We start from the raw sequence: 20,634 nt of genomic DNA, 5'->3' as shown, positions 1-20,634 counted from the left end.
GAACCCTTCAACACAGCATACATTGTCACATGGGGTGGAAGTGCTTGGCAGCCATGGCCTTTGATCGACTCGTACTTCTATTTCTATTCTGCCTTTACCAAAATTGCGTGCACCAAAAACATGTTGTTTTTGTGACACCACCTTTGCTTCATAAACTTCCACTAGTCAGTTATGAACTGCAGCTGGGGATGATTTCTTTGAACATAAAACTCTGGTTATAATTGCCCACCATATAGGTTATCAATCAACATTTCCATCTTGAAACTATATCTCTAAGTGCAATTGCACACTTGCCTCCATTTATCAATCACATTGGAAGCTCTGATTTTCTCTTCTATCTAGAGATGGCATTTAATTCACAAGAGGTCTTTAAGCGCCCACGAAGAGCTATTGTTATTCCCCTTCTTGAATTACCCTAGTAAAGTTAAATATGGAAAGACCAATGTAGTGTGACTAGAGTAATATCTCAGCAATTGCCAATAATGAAGCAGAATAGTCTTCTGCCTTACAACAAAGTTATTTTTAGAAATTTACTACACTACTGTTTAAACCAAAGTGTGTAGCAGATTTTAGTGAAGCCATGTGTCCAACAGATTTAAGTAAAACGTCTTTAGAAGACTTTAAAAGTAAACATTTTATGTGACTTTGATGACTAGTACCACATTCTTCAGATTCCCACTGAAACAAATCTTACATGATCCAAAAGACAACACTTTGTAGTTATATTATTGAAAAAGCACTATCTACACACATAAAGCACAAGTAGAGCCTTATTGCTACCCAATCAAGGGTTACAACAGTTGCCATGACAAAATAAATGTAAATGTCGTGTGACTAGGGCCTCCCATCAGGTAGATCGTTCACCGTGTGCAAGTCTTTCGATTTGACGCCACGTCAGCGACTTGCATGTCGATGGGGATGAAATGATGATGATTAGTACAACACAACACCCAGTCCCTGGGCGGAGAAAATCTCCAACCCAGCTGGGAATTGAAGTCAGGCCCTTAGGATTGACAGTCTGTCGCGCTGACCACTCAGCTAGCAGGGGCAGACAGTTGCCATGATGAAGTGTCCTGATATCCACATGGATGAGCAAACTGAAGAGAGAATTCATCCCATACTACTGAAAGTTTCATTGTTAGGATGGAAATATAGGGTTTTTTTGCGTCAAGCTTTCACTCCAATTATAAATTATGGCTCTGAGCACTATGGGACTCAACTGCTGTGGTTATCAGTCCCCTAGAACTTAGGACTACTTAAACCTAACTAACCTAAGGACATCACACACATCCATGCCCGAGGCAGGATTCGAACCTGCGACCGTAGCAGTCGCACGGTTCCGGACTGCGCGCCTAGAACCGCGAGACCACCGCGGCCGGCTATAAATTATGACCTATGTAACTAACAAAGTATGAAACAGGCTAAATACCTGGTGGTTTTTGGGAATGTGATGGGAGACTTCTTGTCCTATGGTTACAAGTATCAATTACAACGAAAACATAGTAGCTTAGACCGGACTGCATTCTGGTTCATATATTTGTGAGATGTGCTTGATTGTGCGAATATATGAAAGATGGCTTTGGTTGAAAATTAAATGTGCAAGTCTTTTTCTTGTGCTTGACTGGAACTCAATGTGTTATATTTATGGTAAGCAGAAACCTGTCCTTTCCCTAACATGGTTGATATTCAAATCTGGAATTTACACTGCTGAGTTAAAAAGAAATCATATTTCTGTAATTAAATTTGTTTTCTGGGATGAAAAATATCTATGACAACTACCACATCTAAATCACAGTAAATATTGTAAACAGTACGCTACTCACTCAACATCAAACACCACATTTACAAAATGTCTTTTGGAAATCATATTTCAGCAATCCCCAAGAAACTAATATCAGAGTTTGAGTTGTGCAACCTCCCCCCCCCCCCCCCTTCTCACTCGTATCCTGGGTAAGCTGTTGCATTCTATGCAAAGCCTCTGCTACAGTCGACTACGATATGACGAAATGTGTTACAGTCAACAATGAACAGTACACATTTTATTTCAGTGTGACTATGTCTTATAATACGTGGATTGCATGAAAAAAGGAGAATGTAATAAACTAATTTTATTACCTTTCAACTTCGGATCAGTAATATAAATATACTCTGGTTTCGTTTTATGGGGCCTCAAGAGAGTAGTCCCAAAAGCAGGCTTTAATCGGGTTGTGTATATATGATACGTTATCCATCCACTTCTGCTGCAACAATAAAGATTGCGCTAAAGTTTGTGCGACACCCTGGGAGTATTTTTTATTTTGTTTTATTTTATTTTATAAAATACACTTTCATTGCGGAATATATGGATCGCAAACTGTTCGGTCCTACATAAATATAGTGTTACGAAAGGGTAAAACCCATCCATAAGAATTAGAAAGTTCTATAACATTTGCGTTTAGCATACAAGAATGTATGCAACAGAGTACGCATCGTGATAACAATGAACCTCATCCTTATAACTACAATAACCTAATGCAACCGGTCTCATAAGGATTTGTTTCATTTGAGTATAATCATACAAACCCTATAAATACAACAGCAGCTCCACTGTAATTAAGGAACTTCTTGTACTTCCGCAATGAAACCATGTTATCTTTCAACTTTCAAAAGTAAGGTAATGTTTATAAACAAATTCAATTTGAATTTAAACAAATGACACTCGGCATCCATTACTACTTACTACTTATTAAGGGCAACATAACATCTTTGGAGAAGCAGCAGTATGTTCATTTGTAAACAGCGTTGTTGACAAATTGTGGCATGACAGTGGGCGGTGTTATTAGTACCAGCATATTTATTTCAGAATACATGCTGAACATTCTGAATCAACAGACATGTTCCAAAAGCTTGTTAACCACAGCACTCGAAGATTTACATGGTACTGTGAATCAGTACGCCGGAATTACAACTTATATTGGTTCTTAGCTGCACTACGTATACTGCTGACATTACTTCCACAATTTGGCTATATTCATCCGGATGAGTTTTTCCAGTCCATAGAAGTCATGGCAGGTCAGTCATTGGTTGGTTTAAGAGACTGTCGTGGTAAATACTATCGCTTCTGTCTAAATTCGCTTAACTGAAATACAGACGCATTTCTTATGCGGGTGAACTTAAGAATTAGTTCAAACTGATTGAAAGATGGCACGATTAAGCAATGGTACAAGCGCAGTATCGAAACTACAGCTTCGCGAGAAAATAATTTAATTTTCATTCTCAGAGTAAATAGTTATGAAAAGAAGGAAAAAAATAGCCCTTCCCCCACAATTTTCGCTTTTTCAACGTACTTACTGACTTCTGTTCCTAATTCCTGAATAGTCTAGTTTCCAAAAAAATAATTTCTCTCCCATGAAGGTGAAGGAAACTTCCATTTATGAAAACCACCCAGAACGTCACTTTTATGTTTGAAATTTTGTTTCTATTTTCAGTCGACTCTATCTAAGACGAAAAACAAACATGTTCACGTAACAAACCACATTTTTATTTATACGCATACATTAGAGATAATCTCTCAATACGTATATTTTTACAAGGATGATACAGGTGGTTGACTGTGGCCTTACTGAAGGCACATTTTTCACTTTTAATTCATAGGGCTTATAGGTTATTGATAACTTTTGCAAAAACTATACTTTTAGCCTTATAGAGTGTTTATGGTCTAGAAAAATAAAATGTTTGTTCTCCTAGGTATATAACTGCAATAGTATGATACAGAAACAACAGTATTTCACACCATGGCAAGTATTGATTTCCCTATGTAATTTTTTTTTTTGGCGATCCCCTATCGATAGTTCTACTAATGGGTCACTAAGAATCTGTGTTGAGGTATCCAACTGTGCTTTCACTTGCCCCAAATAATTGGTTTGAAAGGTTATGTGTAACGCTTTGCACTGCCAAGGTGTCATTCTCTTTCACTGATATTTCATTTTTTACTACCGTCCCCATACCGATATTCCACTGAAGGAAGCTAATAAAATTCCTTATAAGTCACCAAAGAAATTGCACAATATGCTAAGAAATTATAGTGAGCTTGGACATTATGTTTTAGGACAAATTAACTTCAGCCATGTTGTTGTTGTTGTTAGGATCTTCAGTCCTAATACTGGTTTGATGCAGCTCTCGATGCTAGTCTGTTCTGTGCAAACCTCTTTGTAACTACTGCAACCTACATCCATTGGAAATTGCTCACTGTGTTCAAGCTTTGGTCTCCCTCTATAATATTTACCCACTACATTTCCCTCCATTACTGTGCTGACAGTTTCTTGGTGCCTCAGAATATATCCTGTCCCTTCTCTTAATCAAGTTATCCCACAAATTTCTCTTCTCCTCAGTTCGATTCAGTGCCTTCTTATTGATTATTCACTATACCTATCTGATCTTCAACATTCTTCCGTGACACCTAATCTCGAAAACTTCTTTTCTTGTCTGAACTGGTTATCATATAGGCCTATGTTTTATTTCTGTACAAGGCCACACTTGAGACAAATATCATCAGAGGAAACTCCCTAACACTTAAATTGATATTAGATGTTAACAAATTCCTCTTTTACAGAAATGGTTTTCTTGCTATTACCAGTGTGCATTATATAGCCTATCTACTTCTGTCATCATCAGTTATTTTGTTGCTCAAATAGCAAAATTCTTATACTGCTTTTAGTAGGGCCTATGTTAGTTCCTAGTCTAATTACCTGAGTATCGCCAGATTTAACTTGGCTACATTCTGTTGGCCTACCCTTGTTTTGCCTCTGTTGACATTAATCTTCTAAACAGTTTTATAGATACTATCCATTCCATTCAAGTGCTCTTCCAAGTCATTTGCCATATCTGACAGACTTACAATATTGTAAACTAACCTCAAAGCCTTATTCTTCTCCAAAAACCTGATGTAATTGTTCCAGGTGAGTCTTTTAGATTAAGATATGGCATGTGTATTTGAAGGAAAGTAGAATCAAAGAAGTTTATGTGTTGGGAGGTATTCCAAGATTCTGCAGGACAGTACATGCACCGTCTTTTTCCCCTTCTCTACATCTACACCGACATCTACACCCATACAAACTACTGTGAAGTGCTGGCAGAGGTATGTCCCATTGTACCATTTGTTAGGGTTTCTCCCTGTTCCATTCAGGTATGGAGTGCAGGAAGAATGGTTGTTTGAATGCCTTCGTGCTTGCTGTAATTATATTAATCATGTCCTCTTGATCCCTATGTGAGTGATGCATAGGGAGTAGTTGTGTATTGGTAGAGTCTTCATTAAAAGTCAGTTATTGCAACTTTGTTGCTAGACTCTTGGGATAGTTTATGTCTATCATCAAGAGTCTGCCAGTCCAGTTTCTTGAGCATCCCTGTAACATTCTCCCACTGGTCAAACCAACCTGTAACAGTTTGTTCTGCCTTTCTCTGTATATGTTCAGTATCTCCTGTTAGTCCTGTCTGGTATGGTCCTACACATTGAGAATTATTCTATAATGGATTGCACAGGTGATTTGTATGCAGTCTCTTGTGTAGACTGATTGCACTTCCCCAGTATTCTACCAATAAAACGAGGTCTACCATCTGCTTTACCCACAACTGAACATAGCTAATCATTCCCCTTCATATCCTTACAGTGTGTCACATAATACATTACTTCATTTTGTGAAATGCATGATATTACATTTCTGAACATTTAAAGCAAGTTGCCGACCTTTGCACCACTTTGAAGTCTTATCAAGAACTGACTGAACATTTATGTATCTTCTTTCAGAGTGTACTTCATTATAGAGAGCTGCATTGCCTGCAAAAAGTCTGTGGTTACTATTACTATTATCCACAATGTCATTAACATACAACATGAAGAGCAAGCAACCAAATACACTTCCTTGGGATACATCCGAAGTGACTTCTGCATCTGATGATGAGACTCTATCCAAGGTAATAAGCTGTGTACCAACTACGAGGGGCAGCAACCTTTTCAGTAGTTGCAGGATTGATTGATTTAGCCTTGTAACATCAACCAAAACAGTCTTCCTGTGCTATTACTGCGAACGGCTGAAAGCAAGGGGAAACTACAGCTGTAATCCCACCTGAGGACATGCAGCTCTATTGCATGGTTAAATAATGATGGTGTCTTCTTAGATAAAATATTCCAGAGGCAAAATAGCCTCCCATTCAGATCTCCGGGTAAGGACTCCTCAGGAGAATGTCGTCAACAGCAGAAACAAAACTGGCATTCTATGGATTAGAATATGGAATGCTAGATACTTATATTGGGCAGGTAGATTAGAAAATTTAAAAAGGGAAATGGATAGGTTGAAGCTAGATATAGTGGGAATTAGTGAAATTCAGTGGTAGGAGGAACAGGAGTTCCGGTCAGATGAATACAGTGTTATAAATACAAAGTCAGATATGGGTAAAGCAGGAGGAGGTTCAATAATGAATAAGAAAATAGAAATGCAGGTAAGCTATTACAAACAGCATAATGAACACACTACCATAGCCAAGATAGATGTGAAGTCCATGCCTGCCACAGTAGTACAACTTCATATGCCAACTAGCTCTGCAGATGATGAAGAGACTGAAGAAATGTATGATGAGATAAAAGAAATCATTCAGATAGTAAAAGGAGACAAAAATTTAATTTTCATTGGGAGAATTTGATAGTAGGAAAAGGAAGAGAAGGAAAATAGTAGGTGAATATGAATTGGGGAAAAGGAACGACAGAGGAAGCCGCCAAGTAGAACTTTGCACAGAGCACAATTTAATCATTTCTAACCCTTGGTTTAAGAATCACAAAAGAAGGTTGTATACATGGAAGATACCTGGAGACACCAAAAGATTTCAGGTTGATTATATAATGGTTAGGCCGAGATTTAGGAAACAGTTTTTAAATTGTAAAATGTGTCCATAGGCAAATGTGGACACTGACCACAATTTATTGGTTATGAACTGTAGACTACAACTGAATAAATTGCAAAAATGTAGGAAATTAAGGTGTTGAGACCTGGATAAGATGAAGGAATTGGAGGTTATTGAGAGCTTCAGAGAGAGCTTTAGGCAACAGATTACTAGAACAGGGGAAAGGAACACAGTAGAAGATGAATAGATAGCTTTAAGAGATGAAATGGTGAAGACAGCAGAGGATCAAATAGGTCAAAAGACAAGGCCTAGTGGTAATCCTGGGATAACACAAGAGATATTGAATGTAAGTGATGAAAGGAGGAGATTTCAAAATGCAGCAAATGAAGCTGGCAAAAGGGAATAAAAACGTTTAAAAAAGAAAGAGATATTGACAGGAAGTGCAAAATGGCTTAACAGAAATGGCTAGAGGACAAATATGAGAATTTAGAAATATATTTGACTAAGGGAAAGATAAATACCAACTACAGGAAAAATTTTAAGAGGCCTTTGGGGAAAAGAGAAGCAGCTGTATGAATATCAAGAGATCAGATGGAAAACGACTCTTAAGCAAAAGCTGACAGGTGGAAAGAATATGTAGAGGGTCTATACAAGGGAGATGAACTTTAAGGCAATATTGTAGAAAAGGAAGTGGACATAGAGGAAGATGAGATAGGAGATATGATACTGCGAGAAGAATGTGACAGACAGAGCTCTGAAAGATCTAAGTTGAAACAAGGCCCTGAAGGTAGAATTACTGATAATCTTGAGAGAGCCAGCCATGAAAAAATTCTTCCATATGGTGTGCAATATGTATGAGACTGACAAAGTACCTCAAGACTTCAAAAAGAATGTATTAATTCCAATTCCAAAGAAAGCAGTTGCTGACAGGTGTGAAAATTACCAAACTATCAGTTTAATAAGTCATGGTTGCAAAATACTGACACCAATTCTTTACAGAATAACGGAAAAACTAGTAGAAGCTGACCTCAGGGAAGATCAATTTAGATTCTGGAGAAATACATGAACATGGAAGGCAATACTGAGCCTATGACTTTCCTCAGAAGACAAGTTAAGAGAAGGCAAGCATACATCTATATCATTTGTAGACTTAGAGAAAGCATTTGACAATGATAACTGGAATACTCTCTTTGAAATTCTGAAGGTAGCAGGGGCAAAATGAAGGGAGCGAAGGATTGTTTACAACCTGTACAGAAACCAGACAGCTGTTATTAGAGTCAAGGGATATGAAAGGGAAGCAATGGTTGAGAAGGGAGTGAGACAGGGTTGTAGCCTGTCCCCAATATTATTCAGTCTGTGCACTGAATAAGCAGGAAAGGAAACCAAAGAAAAATTTGGAGTAGGAATTAAAGTTTCGAGAGAAGGAAAAAAAAAAAACCTTCAGATTTTGCCGATGAAGTTGTAATTCTGTCACAGACAGCAAAGGACTTGGAAGAGTGGTCAAATAGAACGGACAATGTCTTGAAAGGGGGATGTAAGATGAACATCAACAAAAACAAAACAAGAATGATGGAATGTAATCAGGTGATGCTAAAGAAATTAGATTAGGAAACAATACATTTAAACTAGTATATGAGCTTTGCTATTTGGGCAGCAAAATAACTGATGTTGGCCGAAGTAGAGAGCATATAAAATCTAGACTGGCAATGGCAGGAAAAGCATTTCTGAAGAAGAGACATTTGTTAATATTTATTATGGATTAGGAATTCTTTTCTGAGATTTTTGTCTGGAATGTAGCCATTTTTTGAAGTGAAACATGGACAATAAACAGTTTAGACAAAAAGAAAATAGAAGTTTCCGAAGTGTGCTGCTACAGAAGAGTTCTGAAGATTAGATGAGTAAACCACATAACCAATGAGGAGGTACTGAATAGAATTGGGGAGACATGAAATTTGTGGCACAACTTGTGCAAAAGAAGGGATCAGTTGATAGGTCACATTGTGAGACACCAAGGGATCATCGATTTAGTGTTTGAGGGAATTGTGGGGGTAACAATCATAGAGGGAGACCAAGAGATGAGTACAGATTGAGAATGATGTAGGTTTTTGTAGGTATTCAGAGATGAAAAGGCTCATTACATAGTGAGCTGCAGCAAACGAGACTTCGGATTGAAGACCAGAACAACTACTACTACTCCATATGAATGTACTTTTGACAATAAGCATAAGTTTGCTACTGAGTCAAATGTGTCCCAGAAATCAAGAAATACTGCATTTATCTGACTGCCTTGATCCAAAGCTAGTATGTCATGTGAGAAAAGTATAAGTTTTTTTCACGTGATCAATGTTTTCAGACTCCATGCTGGTTGGCGTGGAGCAGGTCATTCTGTTCATGACACTTCGTTGTGTATGAACTCAGAATATGTTCTAAGATTCTACAACAAATACTGGTCAAAGATATTGAACAGCAGATTTGTGAATCACTTTTACTACCCTTCTTGTAGATAGGTGTCACCTATGCTTTTTTCCAAGAACTGGGCATGATTTTTTTTTTTTTTTTTTTCAAGGGATCTACAATAGATTATAGTTGGAAGAGGGGCTAACTCAGCCACAAATTCAGTGTAGAATGTTATAAAGATTCCATTTGGCACTGGAGCTAAGTTCAGTTTCAACATTTTCAGCTGTTTCTCAACACCACTGATGCTAATACTGGTTTCACTCACCTTTTCAGTTGTACAAGGATTAAATTGGGACAGTTCTCCTGGGTTTTCCTTTGTAAAGGAACATTTGAAAACAAGAGTTAAGCATTTCAGGTTTCACTTTGCTACCCTCAGTTTCAGTTCCTGTCTCATTTGCTAGGGACTGACACTAACTTAGGTGCAACTAACAGCCTCTACATACGACCAGAATTTCTTTCGGTTTTATGAAAGATTATTTGACAATATTCTGCTATGTTAGTTATTTAAAGCTTCACTCATTGCCCTCTTGACACCAAACATGTTTTATTCAGCATCCCTCTATCTGTAGTCCTGTGAATTGTTTTACACCTTTTACACAGTAGTCTCCATTTTAGAAGTTTCTTTAAAGTGACTGTATTCCTTGGAGGGTCCCTCCCATTAAGAACTATTCTGCTGGGTCATATATACCCAGTGCATGGTCAAAAATTCTTTTAAACTTTAACCATAATTCTGCTACATGTTCCTGTGCTGAAAGTTTCAAGTTCCTCACGAAGATATCAGACTACTGATTTTTTTTATCTAGTTCACTGAATATGTATATCTTTCTGCTTGTTTTAGCTGCCCTTTGTGCTTTGGTAATCATTCAGTGTTGCCACAAATGCATCATGGTTACTGATACCAGTTTCGATATTGACATTCTTAAAGAGGTAAGCTCTGTTTGTTGCCATTGTGAGTGGACTTCTGAACTATCTGTTCTGGGTAGTTTTTAGAGAAGACATTTAGTAATGTTTTGCAGGATGTTTCACCATGCCCACCACTAACAAAATTGTAATTTTTTAAATTGATTGTTGGATGACTCAGGTCTCCACTAATGATTAAAGTTTGATACGGAAACTTATGTACAAGCAAACTGAGGTTTTCTCTAAAGGTTTTGATTACATCACAAGATGAGTTTGGTGGGTGACAGATGAATCCAGTTATAATTTTATCATCACCCTGATACTGAATATTGCCCAAACAATCTCACATGCAGCTTCAATTTCTTGTCTGCTGCGATAAATACATAATTCCATTTCCCATTAGCCAAAGCTTTTGCTATACACTAAAATTTTTTCCCAAAATTCTTGCTGCTGCCAGTTTCAGATTTCAGCCAGCTTTCTATATCTAATATTATGTAAGCTTCACTGCTTTTCAGGAGCACTTTGAACTCTGGCACTTTGTTGCAAATGCTTCAGCAGTTAACCACTAGGGTTTTAATACTCTCACCTGTGGGAGGCATTCTTTCGCTCTAACGCTGATACTTCTGGGTTTCCTACAGCTATCATTATCTGTATTGCTACGTGCGTGGGTAGCAGCCTCTGACGTAGAACGTACCCCTGCCCATTTAGGGACATTGTGTAGTTCTCATCTTTGTGGCGCAAGTCCAGGAAGTCGCAGCCTAGCTTGTAACAGAACTTTTGAAGTCTCTGGTTCAGTCTTTCCACTCAACTCAGAGCCAAGGGCCATGATCAGTTCTGGGAAAAATGCTGCAAATTGTGAGCTTCATTGAAACTCCTTGTGCAAGGCTGGTCTTTTCAACCTTCTCTGCCAGTCACTTGAGTAATCTAAGTATGATCTCGAAGCTCAGATGACAGGCATCATTTTTTCCAACGTGCACCTCAATCTGCAGTTGCTTGTACCTCATGCCCTCAATGTCTGCCACAGTAGCCTTTGCAACATGTTGAATGAGGCCTCCAGGCATATGCATTGAGTCCACTTGGTGTCATTTTGTGTCCCTTGTTGCAATTTCATTAAGCGGTACCACCATTAACTGTATGTTTGAATTGCCTCTACCCTTTTCGCATTTGCCTCCTCTTTACACCAGATGAAACAGGTTATCCCAAAACATATGAAATGAGTCCCACTGGCTCAGTTTCAGTGAAAGACAGCACTTCGAACTTGTTAGTTAGGCGGATTGGTATAACACCCCGAGTCCTCCCTGCTCCCTATCCACACTATACATGTCGCCTAGCTCTACCATTGAAATACCACTCGCAGTCAAGTGGAAAAATAGTGACAGAGCCCATACTTTCCACAAAGAAGACAGGATCCACAGGAAAGGATAGTAATTGAGGCACCTTTGATACCAGTACCACATGATTCTTGGCAGATGTGCTAGAGGTCAGATTGTCAGCACATCCATCTTCCTTCTCCTCACATTCGTTGGCTTCTCCAACTCACAACCAAGTGTCACATTCCAACCTAATCTTGGCCTTGCGGGCTTCACTACAGTTCAATTTGTCAGCACATCTAGTCCCCCCCCCCCACCCCTCCCTCCCCACCACCATCACCATTCACCAAATAAATGCGAAAATCAGTAACATACCTGAAAATTTGTAATAACCAGATCATTAAAAGTTATTCAGCTGCTCTCCATGTCAAAAACAAATGCAATCAATTTGTATTTTCCACCAAAATAAATAATAAGGTTCAGTGACCAATGTCAAAAAATAGCCAACATCAGCACACGATGCAAGAGCCATAGTCAGAGTAAATGCATTTTAGTCAAAACTGCTGACATGAAAAGGCTCCTGGTTTACGAAAACGCATTTTAAACTTGCTAATACCTCTGTGTAATGGGTTCATATTCTCCGTCATGAAGATAATGTCACTGATGTTGGGCCAAAGGTTTATTTGTTTTTTATGTAATGGTCCTGTAAATATTGTGTTGCACTTTGTAAAGCAGACATTATTACTTACACTAGAACACAACTTTTTTTCCACCATAAATAGTATTACATAATAATGTATTACTACTTAAGGCATTTTACAGATGAACCATAGAAGTGTGGTACAGTTTTCCTTTTCTAGAACAGAAGCAGTGTTCAACCAATTAATCTTTCACTGATGATTTGATCTTATCCTCATCGGTTATTATTTATATGTAACTTCACAGCCTTTTTGATCAAAAATGATTAGAGCACAAGAAGATATCATGGCAGATTTTCGTGAACTTTGTCAATCATTCTGCTTGGAGCACAAATGTAGGATACCTTCAGGAGGATTTCTATTAAACACAATAGATGCATCCAAATTGTGGATCTCCAAAGAACACCAGCAGGTATCACCCAGACAATGGCACAGCACTTTGTTAACTCTATCTCAATTGCTAAATACAATCCAGAATTCAGTGGTCAGTGTAAGGCCTTGGAGAGTGTTGGCTTGGACTTCAGTTCCAACATTAGGCTTATAACGTAAGACCTATAACTGGCTATTCTCTGTGTGTGAGCTCGATTTGGCTTTGAATCTGATTAAGACATTTTTCAAATTATGACCAAATCTTGCATGTCATGTTGTGGAAACTTGGGAACGATTCAAAGGAACTCTTCTTAGTACTTTATAATTATGGATGACAGACAGTACAATGTTTGGGTCACTTGGAGAAGCTGTTTCTGTATGATGTAACAGATATCATCTTTTGCAGTTGGGCAGGGAAAACCTTCTCTCTGAAATTTACCTTCACACAGTATTACATCACCCATCAACAGTGAACTGAAACTGAAGGATCATATTTAGGTCACTGATTGGCTGAAGTGTGGCAGTGGATAATACAAACCTAACTTATCTGAAAATCTAAATCAATACAAAATAATTATTATGTACAGATATAATGGAATTTAATTTAGCAAATGATAATGTTCCATAATTGATCTGTGACAAGTATATTATGCAGGCCAAGAATAAGATAGGTATCACAATAACAGCACAAGAAACAAATCAAGGTGTCAAACAATATTTATATATGTACATATATACAATTTTTGACTTATAGCATATCTGTAAACAAAATTACAACCTTTGTTTGCAGAAGTGCTGATATACAAAAAGCATCTATATGAATATGTATGTCTGTTCACAATGTGCTCGAAAACTAAGTAACCTGTACTGGAGTAGACCAGTAAAATATATAAACTGATGAAGTACCTGAAGATGAGCCCCCAGGACTTAAAATGCATTGTACATTGGAATTAAAAAAAAAATATCACAATTTGTGACTGAGGACAGTTTGTAAAAGAAGTTCTGTTGCAAATAAAAGGGATAAGTGAAAAAATTGGATGAACTTGAGCAGGTAATCTATAATAAGTATGCAATGATTTCATATAAACCAGGGCAAATAATTAATTATATATGCAGGTTGAAGATTATGTCTCAATTTTCATAAAGCCCTAATTGGTATTGGTGGCTGAACAGAAAATAGTGTTGAAGTAGTTGAGACAGGTGAGCTGAGAGGGGCTTAGTGAGAGAAGCAAAAGAGAATAAATTAACTCACTTGTGGTCATGGATAAAAAACATGAAGGTATACATTTGTTACAAATTAATGTCATAATGTTGAACTTGATAACACGAAAAAAGATAAACAGACCAGAGAACATAAATGAGAACATGCAGAAGTTCTGTAACGTGAAGTACATGAAAAGTTTAGATTTTATGGATATTTACTGGCAAGTGTTATTAGTGACCAAAAACAGAATGTACACTGCTTTCCTGTTTGGGGACAAGTGCTGTCAATTTAAGGCAGTCCACTTTGGATTCAATATTTAAGTCAAGTTTGTAAGAGCTCTATCTCAGAGGTGAGGAAAAGAACTCAGTTCAAGCATTATGATCTATGTGGACAATATAATAATCTGTACAACTGGTTGGCAAGGGTAGTGTGAGCTGCTAAATGAAGTATCTATAGTGTAGAGAAAAGGGCACATGACTTATAAACTATCGAAGCCATGTTTGTTAAAAAGAACCTTAAGTTCTTGGGACAGATGATGGTGTAATGAATGGCACCTTGCTCTAAATGTGGGAAAATACAAGTTATCTATTCATCGCCAACATATTCAGCCTATTAAAAATAAATTAGGCCAGCTTGAAACTGAATTAAAGTCTTCGAACAGCACAATTGTATACATTACAAAACACTGGTGCAGAGACATTAAAATACGGCATGTACTGCTATTGTCATATGAATGTACAATTGCTACTTCAGAACTACCTTAAAGAGTAGGGGATCATGTTTTTATATTAGAAATTGTGTTCATTTTAATGCTAGAGATGATGTGATACCAATTAGTGCAGATAACCATTTTGAATTGCCAAGTACTGAACTAACAGAGCTAGTTATCCACAAAAAGTTAGTCATTCTGTGCATGCCCTCCTCACATAGTGATTAATGAACAGTGTCTGCAACAAACTAACTGAAGTCCTGAGAACAGTCTGTATCCCCACAATGAATGTAATAATATGCCGAGACATATTAATGAATATTAATATAGATGTTGAGGATGAAATTAGTAATAACTTCGTAGACATTCAGCCCACTTTTGGCGTGATACAAATGGTAAACTCTTCTATTAGGGTATCAAAATGTTCAGCACTGATGTCAGATCATGTAGCTAAGGATATCAACAAGGAAAATTGTATTTATGAAAGATGTTGGCTTCTCTGACCATTACTGTCAGTTAATAAAGCTACAGATGGGCTTCGTAAAATATGCACAACTACAGGCCTGTGTGTGGTACGGATCTTCTCAGAATGCAAATTACGTACTTTTTTCTGGGGCATTGCCAAATAAAGCTGGTACAAACTGTACATGTAAAGCAATGTAGCTGTGAAGTTCTCTAAATTCTACACATTGTTTAAATTAATTTTTGAGGAGATATTTCCAAAAAGCAGCCACTTTAACAGCAGCAGGTGATGAAAGTAGTTGGATAATTGCAGATATTAGGAAGTCCTCCCAGACACTAAATTTGCTCTGTTCTTTGTGAAAGCAGTACTGTAGTCCACAGTTTCTAAATTTCTATCACAGTTACAAAAACATGTACAAAGGGCACTTCTTGCTGCAAAAGATCATTCAGTGAAAAAATAGTGTATGAAGTGGAACATAAAATAAAAGGAAAGTAGTATGGGTTGTCATGACATGTGAAACTGGAAGAGATGGACACAAGCATAGTAACTTGCAAATCAAAGATGCCAAAGTTAATAAATGACTACTTCTCTTTTATTGTGGAGAAGTTGCAACAAAATCTTTCTATAACATGTGTAGCATCCACAGTGAATTACACTGCAAGCACAATGATGTTCAACAATAGAACTCGATATCAGCAAGACAATACAGAAATGAAAAAATACGAACTCAGCAGGCATAGATGAGGTTCCAGTCCCTATTCTCCGCTCATAGAAGAAGGTGACTGTGTAACTCACGTATTCGTAGGCTTGTTCAAGGCTTTTGATACTGTTGACCATAAAATACTATTGAACAAACTAGAAGCATTAGGTGTATGAAGAATAGCAAATGAATGTTTCCAGTCTTAATTGGAAAACAGGGTGCAAAAGGTAAGAGATAGTTCATTCATCAGCTGGTGATAAATGTTCAGTAACACAGTTGTCAGACAAGAAATAAATAAACATAGACGTATCTCAGGGCAGTGTATGGGGACCAATTCTCTTCATATGCCTATAACTTTCCAGACAGTACAAGACATGGAGAAAATGTTGTCTTTCCTGACAATAGTAACAATGTAATAACTGATAAAACACCAGAACTGCTCATAGAGAAGGCAAATGGAACCCTTATAGGTTTATACAGGTGGGTTGTATGTAATAAATTAGCACTGAACACAAAGAAAACAAACAGCATACACTTCATCACAAAGATGGAAATCAGCTCTGCTGGATTGGGCGTAGATGATACAAAATGTGTAATGGACACCAAGCATTTAGGAATGAACATTGGTTGTCAGTTAAACTGGAATGAACATTTAAGGATACTGCCAAACAGAATGTAATAAACACATTGTGGTCTTGGGGTTTTAGTGGCAATTTGTAACACCCAATGCCATGTGGTGACCTACTATTCCTGCATACACTCAGTTCTTAGCTGTAGGATTCTTTTCTGGGGCTCGAAGGCACGAAGTGTGGACACAGTTTTCAATATGCAGAAAAAGACTGTACAAATAACAACTAAAAGTAATAGTCGGACTCATTGTACACAACTATATTAAAAGAGCTGAGTTCCTTACTGCATCAAGTACCTACATATATCAATCTGTTGTGTATATCAGAGGAAAAATAGTAAATATTTTACGAATACAGAATTGTGAAACAAGATCTAGTTTGGACTTGCATTTATCAAACAAAAAACTCAAGACAGGATTCTCCACCACAAAATAAAAATATAAAATAAATTGCCAAAGGAGGTGAAAAAGATTACTAAAATACATATATTTAAAAATGCAGATACAAAATACTTCATATGTGTTGCATACAATAGAATTAAAGATGGTTTAGAGGATTCAGAGTAGGGATTAACTCAAGGAATAGGCAAGAAATTGTGTCACAACCAAAGTGAGGATGAGATGTAGAACAAGATAAAGACTGATATTTGGAGAAAACAGAGCAACAATTTACCAAAGAGTTGTGTATACTAAAACATATAACAACAAATAATGACTACAATGGTAATAAGGTAGACAAAATGTATACTACCAAATTTCATAACAAAAGCAACCCTACAGATAAAAAAATAACATTAACAAGAGAAGCAAAACCAGAAAAAATAAAATACATTGCTTTACCTTATTAGGGTATCATATCAGACAGAATAACCGATGATTTTCATAAACTAATGTATGAATTGGGTTTTGGATAATCAACAAAGTAGGGATAATAATCAGTTTCACAACCTAAAAACAAAAACCATTTACACAATCAGTGACATAAAATGAAACGCAGTGAATGTGAAAATTTCTATGTGGGGCAAACAATAAATGTTTCTCCACCAAATTCAGTGTGTACACAGACATATGTGAGAACTGGAAGTCTTCATTTAGTGCACAGCTAAGAAAAAATAATCATAATACCAACTGCATCGAGAAATCCTTAAAGGCACTACACAGGGTAGCGATGGACATTCTGGAAGAAACTGAAATTTATAGCACCTTCAGAGAACAGCCACAGTACGTATTCAATGAACAAACAGACCTCAGAAATAAAAAATTTCTCAACTGTTTTAGACATTTACTCTGATGAATTAATCCTGTGTATTGTGTTGTAATCTCTGTCTGACATAAACTTGTATATTAAAATCTTGAAAGTACAGTACACAAATGTCATTAAACTACAAAACGGGTTGTACCTTCTGTTAACCTTGGTGTAATTTTTTCTCATTATGTTCTATTATGTTTTGTAGATGCTTGAAAATCATTTAATGCCAAAATTGCAATCATAAAATAAAGTTCCAATAGCTGAAAGCAAGATGAAATCCATTAACAGGTTTATAGAAGCTGAGGACCCATACTACAAGAAAATAATTTAAACTTCAATGTGTCTAGAAGATGTGCAATGGCGTGATGTGTTGTTGTGTAAGGAAGCGGAGAATTCAGATCATTGTGTGACATGTTATTTGAAGAAATACATTCAGGAGTTCATCAATGTATTTGATTTGAGTTATGTTCTTGTAGTTTATAAGAAATGCATGTACCAAACATAGTGAGTCTCCACATTTCTATGGGATGACCAAGCTTGTGCAAGAATGCATTAGGTCCTGTGACTGATGTCAGAGGGAAAATCTAGCTACAGGTCTAGCCAACAACAGATGCTGAGCATTAGGCTCAACGATATACTTGAAGCAGTGTGTGTCAGCTTATTTGTGCCATTACCAAACTTGAGAAGCATATTTTGTTACATTCTATTAGTACTAGATGTACTTTCAGAATTCAAGGTATTGTACCCACTTGAGGGCAGAGTGTGCCGTAGTTTATGCAAGAATGGTAAAACACTATTTCCCAAACTGTAGAGAGCACAGATAATGAGCCTAAGTTTATGTTGATACATTAGAAAGATGTAAAAGACAGTCATGGCTAATATCCATTTGTCACACCATCCTGCCAGTAACCCAGTGGAATAATGTATAAGAGGAATTGGGAGTATCTGCAGCATATACTGCAATGCTACACACAACACCCAAGGGAACTTTGTGGAAGCAGATGTGCTTAAAAATATGGTTCATCTGATGTGTGCACTGCAGCATTTGTAACAGGTAGCAACAGGAGACCCTCTCTTAACATTCCTCCCTTTTTATTTGACACCTCATATTTTGCTCAGTTGTAACTCCTGTCAAACTTTCATTATTTTGCAGGAACTCAACCAACAACACATCATAACAGCTCAAAAGATGAGTGCCATGACCTCCCTTGCAGATGGTGTGTGAAGTTTCAAGTATTTACTATGCCTGTGTTGAAATTTACAGCCAGTTTGGTATCAATGAACTCAATTTTAATTTGTCATCTTTAATGGCTTGCATGCTGATCAAGGTGACATAGTGGTAAGACCTTATATTTATATTAGGGAGGACAGTGGTTCAAATCCCCCTCTGGCTATCCAGATTTAGGTTTTCTGTGATTTGGAGTGAATGCGAGCATGGATCCTTGTAAAGCACACAGCTGATTTCATCTGTATACTTCCTCAAGCCAAGTTTGTGCTCTGTCTCTAATGACTTCATTGCTGAAAGGATGTTAATTTCTTATATTCCTTCCTTTCTTTGAACCGCTTACAGACATCAGTTCAGTCCAGTTGAGGCAGTACAGTATTAAACTTTTTCAAGGAAGTCTGAAACCTCACTAGGGTTTGGTGAATGTGCTTGTGGTATTTCCTCAATACATAAACTGTAGTTCTTACCCCGCAATTGATAGTTGATTATTACTGTTTCATCCTTTTTCTCCATGGTATCATCAGTCTTATTGGAGTTAATCATTGTTAACATCAGTAATGTTAGAACTCCTTATGGCTATGTTTGAATTCAGCTAAAACTTTCTATTGCATTATATAAAGAATCACATATCTCCAATGAGACCACAATCTCAAGAGGTTTCTTCCTTGACATCCCATCTCTGTGAAGGTAGTGGATGACAGTTCTGTTAGCAATTTGTTCTATTTTGTTGGCTATGTCTAAACCCAGTGCTTCAGTTTTTTACTGACAAGAGACTAATCTGAGTTTGCTATAGATTTGCATGCACACAAAGAATTATTGCTTATACAAATGCTTCACAAAAATCTGCTTTCTGGCCAATATTTGTTCTTAGGGTCTAGGTGCTAGTGGTTAATCACATGATCAGCGTGTTATAGGACATATGAATAACACAATATAAGATCAGATTTCATAGCATAAGTTCACGAGTTAGTACATCTGTCACGAAAGCCCACTACTACCAGTTTCCAAACTTTACTGCTCGTGAGTACACCATTCGAATGGAACAATTTCCAGAGCATAGTGGCAATGGTAATAGCAAATATACACAATACTTAATTTAAGGTATTTCATTAACAGCAGAATAATGGACTGTTGAGACTTATTGGCAGATTAAAACTGTACCCAGAACCAGGACTCTACCGTGGAACCCTGCCTTTCATGAGAAATGCTTCAAAGTATCCTTTCTCCCAGGAGAGCCAGTCCCAGTAGGTATCCAGGAGAGCTTCGGTGAAGTTTGGAAAGTGTTAAAGAGCTACTGACAGAATTTATACTGTGAAGATTTTTTTTAAGTACAACAGTAACAATATTTTTTCAGTTTTGAGACAGTGTGTTCCTGTGCAGACATTCTGTTCATGATTTTGCAAAATCCTTTGTTTTATTTTTCCTCCATCTGTAACTGTTTGTATCAAATGATGTTAGTTCTTACTTTGTACTTGGACTTGGTGTATATATATGATTTAGCTTACTTCTGAAATGTTATTATTTTCATCTGTTTTTGTGAGTCATATCTTGAACTCTAAAAACATTTAAAGAAATCTTCAAATGCTTGTACAGTTTTATATCTCTTGTTTTGTACTGTCTGCCATATTAATTGATGAAATGTGGTATCTACCTGATGTGACTTTCTCAATTCTTTTCTTGTGTTTTCAGTTGTTTCTCTTACCCAATTTCTATGTAATCTTTTCAAAGCCTCTCGAAAATATTGCAGAATAGTTTATTTAGATCAGCATATTTTATTCTGTTGCTATTATTGTTTGTTCCCTTACCCATTATGGTGCGGTAACACCACAGCTGTTCTCATAAATTACAC

The 20,634-nt window shown here is 37.0% G+C and overlaps 2 protein-coding genes across 4 annotated transcripts in view; one reads left to right on the top strand and one right to left on the bottom strand.

Moving 5' to 3' along the window:
• The window catches only part of LOC124802838 (protein SERAC1), a 292,435-nt gene extending 289,719 nt beyond the window's left edge, over window positions 1-2,716 (bottom strand). The window contains exons 1-2 of one of the 2 annotated variants that reach the window (XM_047263863.1): window positions 2,563-2,716; window positions 2,116-2,237 (exon numbers count right to left, since the gene is read on the bottom strand). In XM_047263863.1, the coding sequence (XP_047119819.1) occupies window positions 2,116-2,237; window positions 2,563-2,627 (187 nt within the window). In that variant the 5' untranslated portion in view covers window positions 2,628-2,716. Of the gene's footprint in view, window positions 1-2,115; window positions 2,241-2,562 lie in introns of both variants that reach the window. The other variant, XM_047263854.1, reaches the window with a different exon arrangement.
• A 26-nt stretch (window positions 2,717-2,742) lies between these two features.
• LOC124802850 (GPI mannosyltransferase 4) overlaps window positions 2,743-20,634 on the top strand; it is a 32,538-nt gene continuing 14,646 nt past the window's right edge. The window contains exons 1-2 of one of the 2 annotated variants that reach the window (XM_047263885.1): window positions 2,914-3,051; window positions 18,714-18,777. In XM_047263885.1, the coding sequence (XP_047119841.1) occupies window positions 18,750-18,777 (28 nt within the window). In that variant the 5' untranslated portion in view covers window positions 2,914-3,051; window positions 18,714-18,749. Of the gene's footprint in view, window positions 3,052-18,713; window positions 18,778-20,634 lie in introns of both variants that reach the window. The other variant, XM_047263875.1, reaches the window with a different exon arrangement.

The sequence above is a fragment of the Schistocerca piceifrons genome, chromosome 1, assembly GCF_021461385.2.
Source record: "Schistocerca piceifrons isolate TAMUIC-IGC-003096 chromosome 1, iqSchPice1.1, whole genome shotgun sequence".
In the NCBI taxonomy this organism is placed as follows: Eukaryota; Metazoa; Arthropoda; class Insecta; order Orthoptera; family Acrididae; genus Schistocerca; species Schistocerca piceifrons.
The sequence above is the reverse complement of the archived record's forward strand: the minus strand, read 5'-3'. Positions and strand labels throughout refer to the sequence as shown.